General features: G+C 47.3%; 1 protein-coding gene across 1 annotated transcript in view; it reads right to left on the bottom strand.

Moving 5' to 3' along the window:
* Positions 1-11,813: 11,813 nt before the first annotated feature.
* Positions 11,814-22,636, bottom strand: part of HUNK (hormonally up-regulated Neu-associated kinase) — a 56,820-nt gene continuing 45,997 nt past the window's right edge. The window contains 4 exon segments of the mRNA XM_075725500.1: positions 11,814-12,460; positions 14,814-15,042; positions 20,363-20,446; positions 21,403-21,571. Coding sequence (XP_075581615.1) covers positions 11,814-12,460; positions 14,814-15,042; positions 20,363-20,446; positions 21,403-21,571 — 1,129 coding nt within the window.

The raw sequence follows: 22,636 nt of genomic DNA, 5'->3' as shown, positions 1-22,636 counted from the left end.
TTGTGCCTTCTCATCACTTATGCATTTGGATCAGGTGTGGTAGGCAGGGAAGTGTCATCTCCCATGGAATCATTCGTTTGGGTTACAGGGGGAATTCTCCATCTCCACCTCAGTCCCTTCCGCAGACCTGGAGAGGTTGAGGAGCAGCAGCGGTAACACAGAGCAGGTCTGCTGAATCGAATGTGTGCTCCCCGTTTTTTTACAAGCACGGAGGCCTTCTGCTTCTGCATCTGTTTCCCCTGCCAAGTCACGATGCCCTGTCTGTGAAGGTACAATTAATCACTATGGAGACTGTTGCAAAGTTACCAATTTGGGCTTAGTGTTTCAGCTGAGCACTAAGCAACAGGTGCTGGGCGGCTTTTTGGAAGGCACTTTTTTTTTCATGCTGGTGTGCAGTGCCTGAAGGCAAAGAGAGATTTTTCCCTCCCAGCTAACAGTAAGTGTGCAGGCCAGGTGCTCAGGTGGGATTTTCCGAAGCGGAAGAGTCTGTATGACATGGATTGGGTCCCTGTCACTGGTGGAGGTGGTGGGAGTTGGGGCTCGTTCATCAGAAGAACAGTCAGATTCAGGTTCATTTGGAAGGTCTCTCATTCTTCATGCTACAGGTGGTTTTAACCCTGTGGAAGACTTTGCACTGTATGTAAAGCCTTACGATGGATTGTTGAGGGGGTCATCTCAAAAGGCAGAGAAATCAGTGGGAGCTGCAGGTACACGGGGACCCATGGCAGGCCTATGGGGATGGGTGCAGGCAGATCTTAGGTTTCCATGTCAGGGCTCCCAGCCGTGTCCAGACCAGAGGCCAGCCAGCCATAATAGCCCAGGAACACAAAACCTGCTGGGTGGAATACGGTGCCTTTCAGCAGCTGCAGCATGTCTGGGTGGGTAGCCCCTGGGGAACAGCATGTCCTCCCTGGTCCCGGCACGTGATCTGAAATGCAAGACCACAACCCAGGAAAAACATGGGCTGGGGGCGGGGAAGGGAACATTTTGCTGTCACTTACAGACTCAGTAAGTGTGTTACACGCCCTAATCACAGCCCCGGCCATCCGCCGAGCCAGCTCCTCACACAGAGGCTGGAGCATGAGCATCTCTCATCGCTCTACCTATCGCTGCGGGCGCGAGTGCTGCGGCCGTCAGACGCCGCTCTGCCAAACCCTGCACGAACACATCTTGGAGCCGAGACTAGCGCATACCTTAGACATGTGAGTCCTTTCCTGGTGCCTCGGCACAGGCAAACTGGGGAACTGCACTGCTGTAGGTAGTTTAAAGCTTCCTTCTGGAGAGCAGACCTAAATATGTCATCTTTTCCATTTGGAAAAGAGAGCACAGCTCTGCGAAAAAGAAAATTCGGAGCATCCATGGGATTTGCCAGAGCAGAGAGAAACCGCACTAAAATGCTGGCAGCTCCTTGCTGAATTCGCACAGGCAGGCCTGCCCCATCCCTGCCCCCTCAGCAAGTCTGTGTGACATCGGACCCGGAGGAGAAGGGGAATAACAACCGTGGCTAACAACTGCACAGATTTATGCATCAAATGCTCCGTGCATTTCAGCAGCCTTGGAGGAGCTGAATCTACAGCCTGCCGGGCGCTCGGTGAAACAGCAGTGATGAATAACTGTGTCCAGAGGCACCCCGGGACAGCAAGGCAAGCGTTTTTTAACCAGGTGCTGCTGATGCAAAACCATCAGCACAGCTCCACATGAAACTCCCAGTGCAGTCAAAGGTTCACATCCTCACCCAGCCACCAGGAAAGGACAGAGAGGTTGCATCCAGATGCATCCATGGATGAAATATTTAAATGAAATGCTGTGAAAGGGGCCCTTGGGGTGTGGTAATATATTGTCCTTGTAATGCACAAGACAACCCGCCCTGCTCCAGGGCTCTGCTTCGCCCCAGTTCCATTACTGTAAAGACAGCCGATGTAGACCCTGAATAATTGCCCCCCTTCCCTTTCCCAGAGGTTCCTTGATAGGACGGACACACTGAAATACCTGTCCACAGTGCCACAGTGCCGATTTGGCTATGAGGTTTACTGAATACCTCCCAAAGGAGATGCTATGGAGCCCACCTTCTCCTGCCTGCACCCAGAGGCACCGAAGCCCTTAGGGACCCACATGTCTGTGCAATTTAAAGCAGCTCTGCAGCTGCTCTGCATGGGCTAGGCCTGAGCCAGTCTCCAGGCAGCCCTGCCTGGTGGGCACCCTCCATTTTAGCTCCCTGTCCACCCTTCAGACGCTGCACCAACTCCCGAAACTGCAATGGAGAAACTGTAGCCGAACTGAGCGTTGTGGAGCAAGTACTGAAAGGTTTGCTGCTTCAGCAGAGAAACCCAAAACACAGCTGCTGGAAGGGGTAAGGCATGCTTTTAAAAGCATCAGTTCCAGCTGTTTTCTGAGCTCAGGAAGGGAAAGGTTAGAACTGGTTTCAGTTTTGGGAAAAGCACCAGATGCTTTCTCATTTTATTTCAATCTGTGTTCTCAGACTTGGGCTCTATGTCAGCGGTGCTGTGGTAGCCCCAGAAGAACACGGGGCTTTGCCCTGCTACATGTCCCTTCAAAATATAGAAGCTACGCAGTCATCAAAACTGGACTAAAAGAGGTCTGGGACAGCAAGAGCCACTGGTGAGGCAGAAGTTGTCTTTCTTTAATGCTGCAATCAGCAAAACCCCCATGGTTTCCCCTATTTCTGTGCAGTTTGTACTCAGTTTAAAAATGTTTCTTTTCTGAGGTTGCACTGCTTTATTATGGGGAAAAAATTATTAAACTATAATTATTTAGCCCTATTTCTGCACATGAAATTCTCCTAGCTACAGAGCACCATCCAGCACACATTGTTTCGGCAGCTTCATATTTCTAAACACCCTCACTGCCCCAGCATCAGTGTCTTTTCACCTGGGGCTTTGCACCCCGCTGTCTAGCCTAGCTGCAGCGAGCCTCTGGCAGAGTCTTGAGGCTGCAGAAATTATACTAGCAGATTAAGAGAGTTCGATTTGCTTGTGAGAGATTCAGGCCAGAGGTGTTGGTGACCTGTCACAGTTATCACCGATGCCGACGGAGTGTAGCCCTGTTCCTGGCAACTGCGATGACACCTTTGCCCAAGCTCGCCGTGCCCTCGTTCTCCCACGCACGAGAAACAGAGATTCTCCTGCCTCTGGGGACGTGGATGTGAAAGGTTGAGAAGGTTTTAGAATAGAATAGACTAGAGTATTTCGGTTGGAAGGGACCTAGAACGATCATCTAGTCCAACTCCCTGACCAATTCCGGGCTGACCAAGTTAAAGCATGTTATTAAGGTTTTACTATGAAGGCTGAGGCAGACCCATTGCTGAAGCAAGCCCGTGCAGATCGGTGCACTTTCACATCTGAAATTTGCCTTCACGTTTAAACAAAGAAACAGGCCTTTGACTTCTGTTTATGAGCCATCAGGAAAGGTCTCACCTGGGAGGAGAGCACCTGAGGGTGCAGCTCTGCAGGACCTTAGACTGGTCACAGGAGCTCCATCCGTGTGCTCCCATCCCTTCTCCAACATGAGAAAGAACGTGGGCTCGGGGGAGATGAAAACCAGCCCAGCAAATAAGTTAATTATTCTTCAGCTGGGTCACCTCCTGAGGTCACTCTTTGTCAAGTGTCAGAAAGCAGCCCCAGGGTGGGAGAGGGCAGAAACAGGTCAGCAAAGCCGGAGGAGGGTGGTGGTGGGCACGAGAAGAAAGGGGTGGATGGTCCAGCCACAACCTTGGTTTCGTGAGGTTCCAGCTGCAGGAGAACTGCCCCTCATCTACTCCTTGTCTTCCCGCTGCCTGCCATCTGGTTGCGTTTGTCTGAGTTAATAATTAGTGCAGTGACTCTCGGAGAAAGCAAAACATGTCCGTCTTTGCTGAGATGGTTTCTGCCATGCTGCTGCTGCACATACCCACGAGCATGGGACTTACCCACGAACACCAGTACGTAGCAGAGTACAGTCTGAAGTTAGATTTTCCCTCCTAACACATAAAATAAGCCCCAATGAAGGAGCTCTACCCAGCTCTGTGCTAATAAAGCAGCATCCAGCAGATTTTATCCTGGTGTCATATGTGCTCAGCTGTAAATGAAATCTTTCCTCCTTCCCCTTCAGGAGACTATCTCCGAGGGAGATGTCACTTATTAACTTTTCCTTTGGCATTTCCCAGGCTCCATTTGCCTCCGGTTCCCCCAAGGCAGCACTGATCGGCTCCACATCCCGGCTAAGCCCGGCTGAGCTGCTCGCACGCCCCATGCACGCCCCGCGCCAGCCACCACGCACCACCCGCCGCTCTCAACATCAGCTGGCAGCAGCAGCACCTTCCCACCGAGGAGATACCCTCCTTTGCGCATCCCAAGTCACGCCGACCTCGGCGGCCTAAGTTGCTGCTGTTTTATTCCCAAATTGCACTTGCTGAAGCATATCACATGTGTCACCTCGCTTGTGGGCTCAGGACAGTTACTGGGAGAAGGAGACCCTCTACGGGTAAGGCATGAGGCGCATGGAGGGAAGGGGAAGCCCCATGGAGCTCTCATTTACTGCCCCACAGGAACGATGCGGTTTGGTGTCCTCTCCCAAAGCCAAGCTGCAAGCCCAGGGCTGGGGGCGAAGTGGTAAATACTGCTCCATGGAAGATGCCGAAAAGCATGCAGGAAACCTGCTTGCTCTGAGGGCTGTTTTAGCTGTGGCAAAGAGCAGGAGAGTCCCATCGGAGAGCTGCCCCCATGGGCTCCTGCCGTCAGTCCGCTCCCCCCAGCTGGGTCTCCTCTACCTTCCCCCTTGCCCTCAGCTGGTTCCCAGAGCAGGCACCTGAAGGACCCAGCCCAAAGGCCACTTTCTCCTGCAGCGACCGCCTGCTGAGCGGCAGGACAGAGGCTTGTTCTCTTTCCCTCCTCTCCTCTTCAAAAGTGCTTGACAAAAGAGCCGTGCACATTACAATGTTGGCTGCAACACCCGCTACGCCATCGTTTTCATAAGTAAAGGCTGGTTTTGTAACTTGCAATTTTGCTGCATGCTTAAGTAACTAAATAAGAAGGTTTGCGTTGTGCGTGGTTGTTAAGAAGGTAAGCCTTAAACTCATCAGTAAAAAGCCTGAAGTTTTTATCAATAGCGCTAGGGTTCAAAGTAAAATCTAATTAATCCATAAACCATCACAAATTGCTGGCCTCTGCAGGGACTGGAGAGTTAAGCACTGATTTAAGACATTTTCTGTTGGGATAGCTAACTCCTCCATTCAGGAGCTACACTGTGAAAATGGACTTTTTCACCCCTCTAAAGTTGTTTTGCATTAACATTTTATTTAATTGCTCTTTAGAAAGTGATAATCAATAAATGTGAGAGAGGAACTTTTGCTGGGGCAGTTAGAGCAAATGCCCTGATTAAAATGTTAGGGCAGAAGATCCTCCATATTTTACAGATGTCACCTCTGTGGGAGCTTCTGCTCCATGTTATCTTTGAGGGTGGCTTCCCATTTCCCTGCTCCTGATGGTGGCCTTTTGCAGGATAAGCTCCAAGGCCTGCAGGCGCTGCTTGGAGGACTTCCCACTGATGCCGCTGGGTGCTGATCACATGCAGGAAGATCACGTCACAAACTTGCCTGATCCTTCAAAACCTTCAGTAGCTCCATATCCCATGCCCAGCTTTCACTTCGCCATTGTGGGGGGGTGGCTCTGCCACCTGCCCCCCCAAAATCCCTTGCTCCTGCAGTGCCAGGGTCTTCAGGGCAGGGTCTTTGGGGAATCAAGCTGCTAAAACAACCCAGCCTCCTCTCAAAAATCTGCCCACCGCTGTTTTTCAAAGACTTACAGTCTGGTCCAATGTGGGTGGCTCTCACGGGGATGGACAGACCACTTCCCAGCACAAAGGCCACCCGCAGGAGCTTTGAAGGCTTTACGGGAAAGGGTTTGTACTCAAGAGAGCTGCTCAAAGACAGAAGCTGCAAGAACTTGTGAACCTGGCAACTGCAAATCTGTATTCCCTCCCTCCCTGATGCCCTGTCCTCAGAAGTGACAGAAATGTTTTAGCTGAATTAAAACAGTGTTTTAAAAATCGAGCCTGGCAACAGGCACCGAAACCCCCATGTAATTTCCAATGGCTAACGCATTGGCATGGTAGGCTGAGAGATCTCAGTGTCAGGCCTGCCCAGCAGCCTGGCACGTGGATGTGAGCTTTGCTGCATGAGCGCCCAAGTAATTTCTGCTGTCAGGTAAATGCCTCACACATTGGGTATCAGGACGTGTCACATACCCCCTGCAGTAACATTCAGGTTGATGTGGGGTGAAAACGATATTTCTGTCGTGGATCCTAGATCAGTCTCCTGAACAACGCCTGAGCCCTTCTGGCTGCTTTCAGCCAAAGGAGGTCTCCAAATCTGAAGTTTGCACAGATTTTATGAGGATCGGTGACCAGGTAGAGGAAACTCAGATCAGCTCAGTGGGGTGCACAGGAAACACGGGTCCAAGTCCACACACAGGCAAGTTGGAAACAAATTGTCTGGGGGCAGCTAGACATGGCAGGAAAATAAAACATTTTATCTAACAGCCATCCCTATGACATAAGCAGAAGACAACACTTCTGTTTCCTTCTGCGAAACAGAAACAGGGAAGCTATTTTGAAATAAAGCCTCTGGTGGCTTTTCTTTGCTTTGTTTTAGATTGACTCTATCTTTTCTGGTTGCAGGAGACACAATGAATTGGGGCATTTTTACATTTATAGGTAGAAGAGTGCTATTCATACAAACATTAATAAATATATTTCTTTATGATCTATACCTCAAAAATGCAGTAGTTTTGTTTTTAAGATATTAACCAAAGTTTTAAAACAAGTTTAGCACCTCAGCCTTCACCAATAAACCTCTTCTTAATTCTTTCCTCTCAGGCATTTCACTGCCCTGGCATCAGCAGGCAGACAGCAGAGATGCCTGGTTGAACTCCAAATCCCACTCTAGGCTCTATCCTGATGCCCTTTGTTTCTAACTACAGCTAATTGCCTGTACCTCAATTAACAGAAAGCATCATATTACAGGCTTCTTTCGCTATTAAACATTGAAGACTCCAAATTATTTGACCTGCCTCCCCCTACATACATCTGCAAGCCATCTTTGTGAAAGACAATTCCAGGCAATGCAAACATGTCCCGGGAAACACAGGCCAATATACGTGGCTTAGGAACCAATGCTCAGGCAGCTCCCTTGGTGGAAACCCTGCTGCAAATAAGGCACTCGCTCGCTTCTGAGGGAGCATGTTTCTCTCAATGAGAAGCGGTGACATGAAGTTGAACCCTCTCCCAGTATTCCCCCACGCTATTCCTGCTTAGAGACCGCCTCTGATGCAAACAAGTCGCATAACCAGGAGGCAGGGAGCTTGCTGAAAGACCGTAGGAGTCACACCTATTCATGAATTTGCCACACGGCTGCATTTCTGCACGTGAGTGATTTGTAGCTTGCAGTCTGCAGAGCTATGATATCTTTTTAATAGGAAAAACAGGCCTCGGTGCTGTACCTAGCAGTTCTGTCATGCTCCAGGGAAGCTATGTGGAGAGGGAAACAGAAGAGAAAACTGACCACCGAGTATTAAAAAAGCAGGGAAGAGGCAAGTAAACTCCAAACTACTGCACACAGCAATAGTGTCCCTGAAATTTCTGCTTACTTCTTGATAAGCAAGGCCTTCACGAGCTTGGGGTGCTTCAAACAGTAAAGTTTAGAGCTGAATTACAAATAAACAATTAAAGGGGCAGTTTCCTCTTGGGTTGGAGGTTTTTGTCACACCAGCTGTGGAAGGGGTGTATCTGTGCCACCCTAAAACTCCCTTACCACAAGCAGCAGCCCTAGACCCAGCAGCACACTGAGAGTTCACCCACCAGCCTCACGCTCCAGCATTGACACACAGTCTGCCTGGCAGAAGTACACCAAACCTATACTGACCACCGAGTCTTTCTCCCCTCTCCCCCTACACTAACCACAGCCACATTGCTGGCCTGGGCAGATTTGTGCTGGGCTATCTCTGGGGAGCACCTGACAAACCATCTCACTGGTGCACTGGAGACTTAAGTGTCTCCTCCAACCATTTTGCAGCTACGCACCAAGGGATTTTGTTGCAAATATAAGTGATGTCAAGTACAAAAGTATGAGAGCAACTGTTATTTAGTTTTAGGATTTGTAAACCTAGATACTTGGGAATTTTAACAGTTATCAGCCCATTTACAGGACAAGTACAAAGACCAACACCTTTAGCAACAGATGTTGATTTATGTTCTCTGTCTTGCTGAATAAATCTGACACCTATTTTCCCAGGCAGAAGAGCCTGAACAAAATCACTTTATTACTATGGATCCTGAACTGCTGTCCAATGATCAGTTAGTTTGCAAACCCCTCTTTAAGTGCTTCACAGCTGCTCCATTGACTCCATTGGGTTCTGCACGTAAACAGCACCTCAGAAAGGCCCCATAAAGCCATGGTGCTTCCATCTTGCATCCAAAGCTCAGCTGTGTTCTCTTCCCCAATGCACAACCTTAAGCGTAAGGCGTACTTTCAGATCTATCAAACAGGTTCATTACAGGCTTGGTGCCAAGCCTATTGCAAACACCAGAAAAAGACCTCAGCTGATTTTGGAGGTCTTTGGATCAGTTGTTCTAGGAAACAGATTTGTACAAAGGTAGGAGGAGGAAGAAACTGTACTTAGAATAACTGTGGGATCAACGACAACAGAAATACTCCAACTGAAGCTGCAAGGCTGATCGCCAGTTTGCATGGCTGTGATAAGTTTAGCAAAGGTAGGACTAGTCCCTACAACTTGAAGACATTAACTCCAGAGGTGCAGAAAGCTGATCATCAACTGCGTTTGTTTATATCGGGGTGGCTTCCTATGGCTGTCTATAAGCTGGGTTCTCATCTGAACTGGCCGACCCTGTTCCCTCCCTTGTATCTGGATACAGTTACGCATTGCTGAGGAGCAATTCATTCCCATCATTTTGGACCTCTGTTTTAAGGCGGGAAGAACTGCAGATACCTATCAGCCTCCACTGGTGACAAACAGAGCTTGGATAATAAGCAGAGACTAGATGCACAACGTGCAGAGGGCTCATATTAAGCAAGGGAAATCCCACCTTGTGCCTTTTACCTCACTCAGGGTTTATAGGCAAGTCAGCAGCCAGATTCAAAGGGACAGTCTTCGATGGGTGTACGTAAAGGTGCTGGCAATCCTCTTGTCACCTCACCGTCTTGTTGGTTGTTTCTGTACTTAGATAATCCTTGCTACATAGCGACCTGGCAAACAAAGTCAGCAGTCCATGGCAATCTTGTTCAAAAAGTACATGTATTTAATAATCATAACAAATACATTTTTTCCCCCTGGAATTTCCACTACTGTATTTCAGTAAGTCCCTTCTATGGTCACTGCAGTTTGACTGTACATAGCTACTGTCTAAGCTGGATACATGGTTATGTTTTAGCAGTGTTGTACTCATATATTCTCTATAAATATAATAAAAGATTTAACATTTCTGTTTTCATTCTGATTCTTATACATATTTACTGGGTTTTCACAAAAAATACATGTCTCTTTCCTGCCTCCCCCAATCTTTTATTGGGTTCCAAATAAACCTGAGTTTGTAATTCAAGTCAGTATCTGCTATCTGTTCAGGTACGCAAGTCCAATGCACACAAGAGATGGGATTTCAGTGGCCCCCGCTCGCTAGCTTTGCAGTGCAAACATGTTCTTAGCATGAAGAAAAAGAAAATGCTTTGATGTTTTTAAATGAAAGGAAGAGCTAAAATAGACCCCTGGGATGCACAGGTGCTCTGTACAAACAGAAGATGACATTTTTCAATCTGAAAATGAGTAAAATTTTTTCAGGGCTGTCTTTCTTATCATATTGGGATTTTTATGTATGTTATTTTACAGGTAGCTGAACTACCCCAGAGGTGGGTGTCCTCACTACACTGAAGAGTACGAGATGCATACGGACTCCCCTGTACCGGACCGACAAGCGGCTTCGGTGCCGAGGTGAAGGTCCCATCTGCAGGGATGAGAAGGGCGCTCTGGGCATTCACGCTCTGCTGGTTTTGCCAGCAAGCATTCAAAATACTGAACAGTCCAGTTCTCTGCTCTGTCAGTGTTTGGATTAATGTCCAATTCTTTTCTTGCAGATTTTGGTGTAAGGCCTGTGCTATGCTGAGAATTGGGAACATGCGCTCAGCTATGGGCTCTGCTGGGGACCTTCTCCCCTGCCTCTGCTGACCCTCCTCCCCCAGTCCCTGTGTATCTCTCTCGTGAAACTGGAAGGAAAGCTTCTCAAACAGGGGTAACTCTCAGCATTTGCAAAGACACCAAACCAATGGGGCCACAAAATTGTTTGCAAAAATATTGATGAAAACAGGGCTTGGATTCCTACTGATGATCTCGAGGCAAAATCCCCATCTTCCAACAACAACCCCAATAAGAAAACAATGCCTCTGCTGCCTGGGTTCTGAAATGACATTAATTGGGTGGGCAGCAGTGGGACACATGTGGGCCAGGGCTGCCCGCTTGGGAACCAGACTGGAACAAGCTTTGTTGAGACGTCCCATACACACAAACTCATACACAAGCACGGTACAGACAAAAGAAAAGAGTAGTCTTTGGCTAAACCTTCTAATTTATAGGAAATGGTTTGAAGACAAAAACAGAATGAAAAAGATGTTGCCAACCTCTCAGATGTATCGTTTACTTAGAAAAACACAACCAGTATGCAGAACATGGTGCCTTTTAAGAAAGTTAATCTTCACCGCTCATGACAATACCGAATTTTTGGTAACCACTTCATTACCAATCTTGCAGTATAAAATGGCATTGGTACAGGTTCATGTGCCCTTTATTAGTCTTTTTAATTCACTGCAGTCTCTCAGAAAAGCCTTCAGGTGTGTCCAATGCTGCCTTGCTGTAACAGGCTAATGCAGTCCTGCATGTAGGCATGCCATGGAATTAGTATGGCTGCAAAAATCGGAGGTGATTTGATCATTTAAACACAGTGTGTTGCAATCTGGATTAGTTTGAAGAATCCGCTTGCAGACCCATCATATAAGAGGAACAGGCCTCTAGTGCAGTGAATTTCCATGTGTTGATACTTGTTTTTAATCATGTTTCTTCTGAGTGACATCATTAAATCATCATTTTCTTTAGAAAAAAAATTATTCCATTATTAGCTACTTTATGTAATTAACCGTAAAATCTGCTTTGACTTCCAATACTCCCACTTTTTCTGAATGTTTAGATCGCTTGTGTTTATTCAAGCTTCTACCAACTTCATCTTCTTGGCAGTGCTTGTTAGCAAGTTGACTTTGGACATAGTATCTTGAGTTTTTCCATTTGTCTAGCCATGTGAACAATGCCTGTAGCGGTACCATGTACTGCGTGGCACAGGCAGATGGAGCACAGGCAGTCTTACCACAGATCCTGGATGGGACTGGCATTCATGGCACCACGCAGATTACCTTGATGAATCAAACTGTTAATGCTCGCTGCTCTTCCAATCAACCTTACTGCAATACTAGATGAGAGCAGTGAAAATACATATTCACGTAGCTCTTTCAAGACACGGTTTAGTGTACAGTTAGATGCCAAATGGTAATATTTCTTAACAGCACAAGCAGAGCCCTTTTCTTTCAACTTTAATATGTAGGACGCCACCTTCCTTACAAGCAGACCTCTGATTTTCTACGTTGGACCACTGTAGTGTATTACGTAGTGACAGTAACATGCCTGTGGCTTTCCCTTCTTGTTACTTTTCACAAGTAAAAAAGGCTAGGTCCCAGAGAACAGCAGTGCAAATCCCGGAATGTCAGACTAACACTGGCCGCTGACAGCATCTGTTGGATTGAAGGAAATCTGCGTGGGGCTCATCTGCTGCAGCTGAGGCATCCTCGCTTCCAGCGGCTTGTCGCTCGCCGACTGCATTGTCTGGTTCCTCTTCCGCAGCATCTGTCCGATCCCCATCATGGGGAATCTGCCTCTGCTTTTAACACAGTTAGGGCTGCCCAAGGGGTTGTTGGAAACCAGCTGAGTAGGGGACACCGCTTCTTCCTTTGCCGGATACGCTTTTTCTTCATACGTGAAAGAGACTTGCGTGGGGTGGATGGGGGATGTACTCCCTGGCTGAAAAAGCGGGGACAGTGTCCTTTCACTTGAGCTTTTGTAAGGGAAATTCATGGGCGAGCCTAAAATCCTGTACTGATGAGAGGGGGAAACCTGGTCTATTTGGTCCTCTCTGTCAACCGACTCGAAGGAGTGCACAATATTCAGGATGAGAGGAGAGTCCTTTGCCCGGCCCCCAATCCGGGCTGGCTCCTGCTGCGGAGACTCCTGCCTCTTGAGGAGCCGAGGGGTTCTGGGGGGCGGCTGCTGGACTTCGAGGTACTCCAGGGAGCTGGAAGTGACGCAGCCCGTCTTGGTTGCCAGGGGTTCGTGGAAAGGGCTTACCCCACTGCTGGAGTCTGCAAAGCAATCAGAAAAGGAACCAGAAGAGCAGACTGCATTTAATAGCACCGCCTTCTCTGCCTTACGGCAGACAGTGTCCAACATCATCTTTAACCAATTTTAGAAGAGTATGACAAATGCACTAGCTAAAACAAACTGTCTTAGGGATATAGTCAGAACCTAATTCCCTGACTCTCATTTGATACTTACATTGTTGTTTCATGGGTAATTTATCTGCCCCTCTCCTCAAAGGCAGGAAGAGTGCTTAAACTGAGTAAGACAAGGACATGAAATGGAAAACCACAGCTGTCTTCAGCTGTTTGTATTAATTATATCCTCCAAGGCCACGTCTGAGAAATCTCACAAATCTCCTTTCTTAGCACAACTCTGCATGATTTTAACCGGGTCTGCGTACTGTATTCACTGACGTAGCTAGAGACAAAGGGGAGAACAGTGAGTTAATCCCCAATGTCTTTCCTTGCATTTTGGAACAAAATCTGTTCTTGGTTTCACACATGTAAATATGGAGTAGCTGCACTGGCCAGATTCAGGCTGTTACAGTTGGAACAGATTTGCTGCATCGACTTCAGTGAGAATCTTCCCCCAGCAAGGACCGAATATAAATGGAACAATCTTTGCAGGATTTGCCCCAGTAAAACAAAACAACTCATGGAGAAGATCTGCTCTGCTTCTACAGGATGCTGGCACTCGCTTATGCCAAGGTACTCGCAAGAAAACATGTTTTGCTGCCTTTATGGAAAGCTGTCCAAGGAGCCTGCTTTGCTAGGTTCCCCCTAATTGAAAGAATAGCGGACTGGCAGTTAATCGCTGTCCACGAGTTCCCTCGGTCTCAAACCATCTAAAAGGGATACAAAATAATTTAGTTCTGCCAGCCCTCAGGTCACAGCTGCAAAGCTCACATGTATTTCTTTTGAAAGGGATGGTCTTGGCAGGGGTTGAGACCTGAATGGACACATGGGATGAAATCAACTTGCATTGAGAGTTCTCTGGGAAAAGCAGACCAGGTTTAATCTGACTGGTTTCTTTCTAAAACTGGTCAAAATTTTTTGACCACCTCATTTAAGAACAGTTTCCATAAGCAGAGAAATGCTTTAGCTGAGATGTGAATGATTTTCAGGTTTCAGTTCAAAAAAGCAGGGAGAAACCTGAAGAGGGGAAAAAAATGAACTGGGTTTACTTCCCCGTGTGCCTCCCTCCCAACAGGAACAACAAATCTGAGCAAAATGAGCATTTTTTAATTTTTTTTTTACATTTTTCACAAAAAGTATGTCCCATTTCTGACTGGCTCTCTGGACTACTGCTACTTTGCAGCAGAGGTGCCTGTGCTGCCAGATGAACACCATTTTGACATTTTTTTCAGGTAGAAAGCATCAAATGATAAATTATCGAGTCACGAGAAAGAGCATGAAACCACCACAAGCCACCACTCTAAATAACCCCCCGACACCACAGTAAACGTTTTACACTGCCATATTTCCCCCTGCTGCTCTGTAGTGACCTCCCCTCGTTTAGTTCCCTCATTTAGCAGCCAGCTACGTCACCTTTCTGCTCCTCAATGCCTCCCGTCCACGTGTGCACTACTGACACCCCATTTTCCCCGCTGACTCCCCTTTTCCTCTGCTCCTTTCTTCCTCCTCCTTTGGCGAGCAGCTCTCACCCATCCCTCCCAGGCTGCCTCCCACCCTGCGTGATTAATGCTCTGCTCTCCTCTGGCTGTCTCGTCTTTTCCTTTCCCCATTAATGCTCTTCCCCCTCCTTCTGCTGCCTGAAATGTGCTGGGGTTGGCAGTCCCACCCGCATTTCCTCTCGGCTGCCTATTTCCCCTTCCTCCACCATCAGCTGCTGCACGAAGCTTCTCCCAGGGATGCCACCGTTACTGGCACTCTCCTCAGCGTCAGGGATTTCTTCCCGTGCTGCCCCTTAGTCCCCTTCTTAGCAAGACGCATTCGCTGGTAGGAAGAAGCATCTCTACCGGCTTTGGTTTGTCAGTGGGTGTTGATGCTTTCAAAGTGCCAGTGTGAAGTGCAGATGATTTTGTATAAGTACGTATAAATAGGGAAAGAAAGTTTTTTTTAAAACACTGTGGGGATTCTGTCAAATAAAAAGAGGAGCAAAAGTGAGGATTCTCGACTGTTCAACGTCGTCACGGTTTCCTCAGAATGTTTCGTTCAATGTTTGACTACGTTATCCAGTCCTCTTTCACATACCACCTCCAGAACAGACAGCGAATGCAAGCCCACGACTATTTACTAACAAACACACAACACGCAAGACGCGCTCACTAATACTGTGTGTGCCCACACATGCACATGCACACAGGGACGCACCACTGGCATTTCTCCCACTGACCTTTCTCCGGACCTCCAGCCTTGGTGACTTTCCGGTCCTTCAGCAGAGCCTTGGTGTTCTGTATCTGTGAGATAAGACAGGAAGAAGGCTGTCTATATGAAACTGGACTTTTCTCAGTTTTCTTTGGGAGCTGACGGTGAAGAATCTCCCCTTTCTTTTCTTGTTCTTTGAGTTTTTTGTCCTTTAAGTTGTAAAACAAACAAGAACAATTTTGTTTACTTAAGGGAAGCTTAAGTGACCCCCAGACTTATAGGCACACCACTTACCAAAGCCAAATTAAAAACTATACATTTACAAGGAACTTATCCTGGTTACTTGAAATAACTAAATCTTCCATGCCTCATTTTCCTGTGATCTGTTTGACATGATTTCATGCCTCCCATCTGCTCTGACACTCATGCAGTGTGAAAGTTGGGTTTGGAAAATTAAAGGAAAAGGAAAGCTTTCTCTTCAGAGGCCACTTGTCCTAGGAGACCTCACTGGAGCAAGTAGATGCAGGTTCGTGCTCCTTCATACCTGCAATTTGCCTCCCCATTTAAACACCGAAAAAAGGTCTTTGATTTCTCTTTATTGCACCTTCTCTGACATTTGAAAAGGTAAGTTGCAAAGCTTTAAAGTAGTTTAACTTTTTGAGTCATTTATCGTCTGTCTGAACAAGATCTGGATGAATACAACCCTCGCTCTGCAACCATGGGTTCAGATGCTACGCGCACACTAGGGTGCAATGCTGGGGCTGCACCTGCGAAGGAGTGCGACTGAGTGTTAAACCCAACCACTCACACCTAGTAGTGTTTTATAGCATCTCTGTAACTGCACAAGACACGGAGGGGGAGAAAATTACTGACCCAACCCTTCACTGAGCCCTAACTCCTTTTCGTGATGGGGAAGACGGCTGAAGGTGGGACTGCAAACGCATACACCCTAAAAGATAGGTTTGATCTCCAGTGATGACAGAGGAAAAACAACCTGGGAGTGGGACTCTGAAGAAGAACCCGATTTTCAAAGCACTGTTTTACAGTGAAAATTCATTGTATCTTTTTTCAACACGAATCACTATATTCTGCAAGCTGAGTAACACTCTTTACACTGATTTCAGGGGGAGCCAAAAGTCTTATTTCACTTCTGAAAATCAGGCATCACATTTGTGGCCCATATTTTGCTATCCCTCAAAGACTTCAAGAATCACCTTTCTGGAACAAAGCTGTGTGGTCTGGTTTTAGATGTCAATCTCAAAGAAGTGGGGCTTTTGTTTTGGTTGCTTTGGGGTTGTTTCTTTAGAGGGGCATCTATGTGACATTCTTTGTGTGGTTGCAATTCTCATTTAAGCAACATGTTTTGCTGTGTCTTATTGAAAAGTCATTGTAACTACAAATCTTTTTTAAAAAATGCAGGAATGTTCCTTCACCCAATTATGTGCCAAGGCCTGTATTTTGTCTGCTAATTATGTGCTGCCAAAGGGTTGGCTCTCTCGATGACTTTATTTTGAAAGTTTATCGACACAAAGTCTATCAAAACCCTCAAATGCAAAGTAATGTGCATACATGTGAAAGAAGGAAAGAAAGACGCAGAAGACAATTCGGGTTCTCTTGGGCCACTGAACAGCTCTGGAAACATATTAAGACTCCTAAGAGGAAAATAACTGGACAGCACCCGTTTTGATGATTCGCAGGTCAGGCAGAGTCCAGCCTCCTGCATAGACTGTGGTTGGGCACCGCTGGGCTCATCAACCTTTGGATTTTCAGAAGTTACGGAGTCAGAAGGAAGAGCTTCAGTGAATCATGAACTACATTTTTTAGGTCTATGACACAAGTGGTTAGGTGACTTGGGAGAGTGAGAATCAGAGACCCTCTCTGAGCTCCTCAACTTCGTCACCTCAGTCAGCCTTCGCACATGTGTTTTTTGTTCCCAGCCTTCTCTCCATCCATCCCGTATCCCCTCCAATTTCTTTCCCTTTAGCTAGCTAAAGCTGCCTAACCCTTCCACAGAAACAAAGCAATGCATCATGGAGCCATCACCACTTCGCTTATGTGACACCTCTTCGTCCACCTGATGTCTTTCCCCTTGCCTTTAGAGGCTGTAAACACCTCCGGCACTGAGCATTTATTCCTCCCTGCCCATGCTGTGCTTGGAACAACGCAACATCTGATTGGTCCCAGGCACTATCTTGGCGAGCGCAGTCACTACCAATGTCAATGAAGTAATAACAACAGTAATAACAACAGCAGCAATAACAATAATAATAATGCTGTGTGAATAACACCCGGTGACAATAGAGTCAGGGAGCTGTACAGTTAATTTGGAGCCCACCACACTATTTTTCCTCTCAAGGCTCTGAAACTCTGCTGCCAAGTTCAGCAGAGACTGGGCTCTACTGAGTATCTTTTTTTAAAGGTACTTGTGAGGATGAGACCAAGCGGGTACCTATATTAAGCTTAAAGGAGCCGATCAAGACTGTTAGCAGCTTTCTGCTATTTTGGATAGGTGAGGAAAGAATTTGCATGTCAGTTGCTGCAGCATCTGTCAGAATGCAGGACGTTTCAATGCTGCAACATTTTTAGCCTAATGGTGCAAGAGCCAAGCCGCAGCTCCTCACCTGCCAAGTGCTCCTGACTTTGCCTTCACACTGCTGTAATGTTTTCTAAGCAGCAGTAACACAGTCGTGCCATACAATTAAAGCCCCCCCCAAAAAGCAAACTGACATATCCAGTGTTAGCAATGAATTACTTTACCCTGGATGAACGTTGCAACTAGTCTTTTAAGTATTTTTAAAATTTACTAAGATTGTTTCTCTTAGATGATGGTTGTTGAAGGGGAAACAACCAAAATCCTGAGCTCCCAAGGTGCCACATATTATTAAATTTTAAAAGGAAAGGAAGATGTCCTTCAGGGGAGTTATAAAAGTTCGCTCTTCACTGTACCGTGCACAGCCATGTAATGGCATGCTGTCGCACAATGCAGGAGTTGTACCGTATGTTATACTTGAATAGGTTTGGCATTACATCATCCTCTGCTATTTCCTGTCCTGACCTCGACCCGAAAACGTACTCTTAGTCCCAGCAACGGATTTGAAAGGAAGATAAAGGGTATTTGCCTTGGCCATGGCTAAAACAGTGACAGAACAATGACACAAGTTCTTAAAAATCGCCGATTCCCTGAGTCTGAGCCCACCGGCTACCCTGTGGGAGGCAAGCATCCCCAGCGCTGGTCTCCTGGATGTGCCGCAGGGACGACCGCTCATCACCTGAGGCCTCTCCAACAGAAAGAGGGAGATGCAGAGGGAGAGACAGGCTGCTGCCTCCCTCCCGCCTCCCTGGGCTGCCCGTCCGCCCGGAGCGCTGAAGCGAAATCAGCCTGCCAAACAGCCTGGCTACTTAGCACCGACAGCAGCTCCCAGCACCCTCAGCCCTGGCACACTGATCCCACCACCCCAGCTTGGGAAACCTAATGGAGAAGAGGGGCTGGGCACGGCCACTGCCCGTGTGCCCTGCTGCCTGCCCCGGCAACAGGCGGTGCTGCTGGCAGGCACCCCCCGGCCCCAGGCAAAGTCCTTATTTCACATCGCTGGAGTGAGGTGGAAGAAATTCAGTCAGCTGCTGAAGCTGAAGCTGACCAGCTCTCTCCCTGCGATCCCCATGGCAACGTGCAGCTACGCTCTCCGTGCAGTGTCTCCCTAGGGACCGGTGCCTCCCAGTTCCCCTCTGGAAATGGGGGGTGATAAGGGGACTCTGTGTACAGCTCGTGAATCTGCCTGAGCTTACAAAATCCCCACCCCTGAGTCTCGATGGCACCCACTGATCTCAGTGGCACGAGCTAGACACTACCAGCGCTGTGTTCCCATCCACATGAAGGCATTTTAGGAGAGATGTCTGCCTCAGTTACAAATGGCAGTGGCATCCCAGGGTCTGTATTCACCCACCTGTGCTGCTGTAACCGTCCTGGTACAGTACGGGTAACACAATCCCCTCGTGTAAATACAACTAAAGTGATATAAAACATGCTTATACTCAGCTGTGCCCATGCAGAAAGAGAATATACTGTATTATTATCACGGTGTCTGCACTGTGATTGCATCAAGGTAACTATTTCAAGAGAGAAATGACACCCCCTCATCCTCTAAATAGCTACACTGGGACTAACTCTGAGTGCAGAAGAGGCTTTGAAGGGAGCCTTTATCCCTAGGCATGCCTACAAACCGAACCGGGGTCGTACAGTGGCACTGCCGTTACTTTTCAATTATCCTTACGCAAGTCAAACACCAGTTCCCTTCTAGGGGCACAGGGACTTCAGGGCCACCACCAAACCAGACCACGCACTTCTCTCCCGGCTACGTGCGGGTGCACAGGCAGCCCTTGCCGCAGACTCCCCTACACGGGGTAGGCACGCAGAAGCTGTCAGCTAATGCCTGGCTGGCAGGCAGGGCCATCCGTGGCTCTCCGTCACTGCACAGGGAAGCCCACACAGCTACCTGCCTGTGTTTCCAGGGGAAGGTTGCCCTGCAACAGCTTGAAGCAAGCTGTCAAAGAGCATTTTGAAATACTATGTTCCTTGAGTCTACCTGCTGCTGATACATTTTAAGTAAGTTTTCGATTTATGTAAGAAAAGGATGGTAAGTACTTTGCCCTGATATTTCCATCTGGCTTGTAGTTCAACTTGTCTTGCAAGCAGTCTTTAAAATAAACAAAACCAGCCATGATGCAAATGTGCCCCTGCAATTAGATCATCAATCCAGTGCTGAAGAGTAGCTTTTGAAATAGGTAGACTCTTCAAGAATACTGCTCTTCGTGTTGGTAGGTATGACTCGCACAGCTCATATTAATCTTTGTCATTTCAGTGCTTAGCAAAGAACCAGCCAAGGAAATAAAATCCAGCCATGAGAAGACTCCTATTACCTGACGTATTCTTTTAATACAAACTACCTTCTCTATTTGCAGGCAAAAAGACTGGAGACTGACAGACCAAAACGTAACCTGGTTAACTCTTTTCTCTGGCCAAGGGCAGTCCCTCATGATGCAGTGTGCTAGTTCTGCATCACTTCTGCTAAGAAGCAAAAAAATACTAACCTGGGCACAGTTTTGTGCTAATCAGTTTCATCGTTTCTGGTAGTCAAGCCAGGGTTGGCCCAGGACACCAGGAACGCCAGGTGACCAGGGAGGGTCACCCTGGCTGTCACTCAGCTCTCTGCCCTACACCACCACGGTCTTGAGACTCAAGGCAACACAGTTATGGTCTTCTTACAACACCACCAACTTGCGCCCCAGAATGAAACTGTGGAGCCCCCTGAAGAAGTTTGTATTATTTTGCTAAACAGAGCATTTAAAACTTTTATTTTCTTCATAAAAGCTGAAAGTCACCTTCACACTTCCACCCTAAGGGGTTGCTATTTGTTCCTTCAAAAAGAAATTGAGGGAATTATTTATCCTGCACAGGCAAGACCACAGGTCTTTTTGCTCTCCACAGGTCCAGCAACCCATTGCCTTAATTACAATCGCCAGGGATCCGCAAATTCAGTCTGCTTTCAAAGTACCTTAACAAGCTTTAATGACCTTTACCTCATAGGAGTCTTTATTTGCCTTGTATTTTTCTATCTGGTATAGTTGGTTCTTGTGGCAAATATTGTCCTGGCCTTCAGACTTCTGTGGAGAGAGAAGCACAGAAAAGTAACGTATGTAAGATAATTAGAAAAAACTAACGTTCAGTTACTGCTTAATGGACCATATCCACAATTGGCCTTCAGTGGAGGTGCATCAACTTACAGAGGTGGTGAATTTGGTCCATTGTATTTTAAATATCATTGACGGCATCACGCAGGAGCCTAAAGACCCTCAACTAGTTAAGACTCCTCACGAGACCCACAGGCAGCTATGTGGAGAGGCCAAAGGAAGAGAGCATGCAGCTTGACTTTGTGCGCTGTGCCCATCCTAGCACTCCAGCAAGTACCACGCAAAATGTGGCTAGCGAGCTCAGCTCCCCCAGATGTACAAGGAAGGGTGACATGTGGCAGCAGCCTCCTGCCCTAGAGAAAGCTGCTGTGCAAACTCATCAGCAGTGTTTCTGACCCCCAAGCCATACTCAGGGGCCAGGAATATTAGCAGGAGATTAGGAGACCTTACGTTCATGTTATTTCTCATGTAAAACTTTCAGCTAAGTTTTCACTTAAAAACTAAATAAAATCTTAATAGCTCTTAAGCTTCCTCTTGATTTCCTGAATCGAATTACATTGTGTTATTGATATTTCAAGAGGCAGAATTATCTCAACATACGGACGCAGTACGCCACAAGTCGCAAGTAAGGCTCTGCATGGCAACAGTTTGCTTTCTATAGGGTAACTGCCTAGCCGGAGGGAATCTCCTATGGAAACATAGACTTGTGAGACTCGTGATATATAAAGCCTACCAGCAATTATCTCTGCAGCCTGGGGAATTCTTATCTGAAATAATGTTATTAGTTTGCAAGGGCTTCCCCTTCATGGTTACTGCTACAAAATTAGAAAAAAAAGACCTCGGGTAAAGCCTTGAGATCAAATGCCAGCAAGCACTTTTTTACTCTCCTCACCTGCTTGTCCAAAGAATCGGCATCAAGCAGTACTTACCCTAAGGCTTGCCAAGTAGCGCTCAAGCTTCTTATTAAGTAGAAAGTAGATTGCAAGCGTGTGACTTGCCCTGTTTGAGAGCACAGTGTTGATGACGTCGCTGTTCTTGTAGCCGAGCTTCTCGGTCATATGGAGCAGCACGCTTTGGCTGAGGTCCTCAAGGTGAATCCTGCACAGAGAGAAGCAGAGCATGCCGTTCGTGCCGTCCTCCCCGCAACAGTACCTTGCCAGCCACGGGGGACGTGGCAGAGAGTAAAGAAGAGGCCTGAAAGGCTCAGTAACGTGGGTGTGATTTGCTCTCTTCTCTCATGAGCAGGTACGAGAAGGACAGACTATTCGGGAATCGCAGGCACCGCGGGAAGCCATGATAGCTGAACGAACAGCTCTCTTCCCACCAAGTCAGAGGGACCTCATGTCTGACCCTGACCCGAAATGGCACCGTGATGCTCAGGATGTCGCCATTTGTTACCCTACATCTGACCGGTGAAGACTGTCAAGAGCATCCGGCTGGTTTTGAAGGAGAAGAGGTAAAATCCAGCTCAGCTCTCCCTTTTCCTACCAACTTCTTATCTTGGTAACAATGGGTGTTATGTCCAAAATGGTGGAAGAGCACTACATTTTGCTTTCTGAAATGACCCTTTTCTTGTAATCAAACACCACAGCGTTCAGCTTCACCCCTTACCTGTTGCACGATGTTCATGCACTACGCAGGTAGAAAATTTCACCCCAGAGAAAGGGGACGTACAGGGAGGGTTATTAGAGCAGCTCTCAAACTGGTAAAACTACTGCTATACTCATGTCAGTTAAAAGCACAAGTACAACACATGTTTATGTGTGTGCGCTCTTGTAAAGTCTGTAACAGACTCAGCCAAGGCAAGAAATGGAGTACAGCAGCCTTGCGGAAATGGCAAAGCATCTTCTCAGTCTAAGTTAAAAACAGATTTTCCAAAGAACTCTGCTCCTATTTAGACCTCTAAGTGAGTTGGCCAGCTTCCCAGATGTGCCCGTCAACTCCCATCCATCTCCAAAGAAACTCTGGGTTTCATCTGGTTTCTAAAGGATATTCCTTGCTCCTCATATCAAGCCTAATATCTAGCTAAGGCAACTTAGGGGAGCTTAGGTTGTGGGCTTTTTTTACAACCTGCCTTCCTGCTTCAAAAGAACCATTCTCCACCGTTGCCACTCCTGCCCTGCTGTCCTGTCCCCCTCTCCTGTGCACCTGTGACGTGAGGAA

Source organism: Pelecanus crispus, chromosome 1 (genome assembly GCF_030463565.1).
Source record: "Pelecanus crispus isolate bPelCri1 chromosome 1, bPelCri1.pri, whole genome shotgun sequence".
Lineage (NCBI taxonomy): Eukaryota > Metazoa > Chordata > Aves > Pelecaniformes > Pelecanidae > Pelecanus > Pelecanus crispus.
Note: the sequence above shows the minus strand (reverse complement) of the source record. Positions and strands in the feature narration are given on the sequence as shown.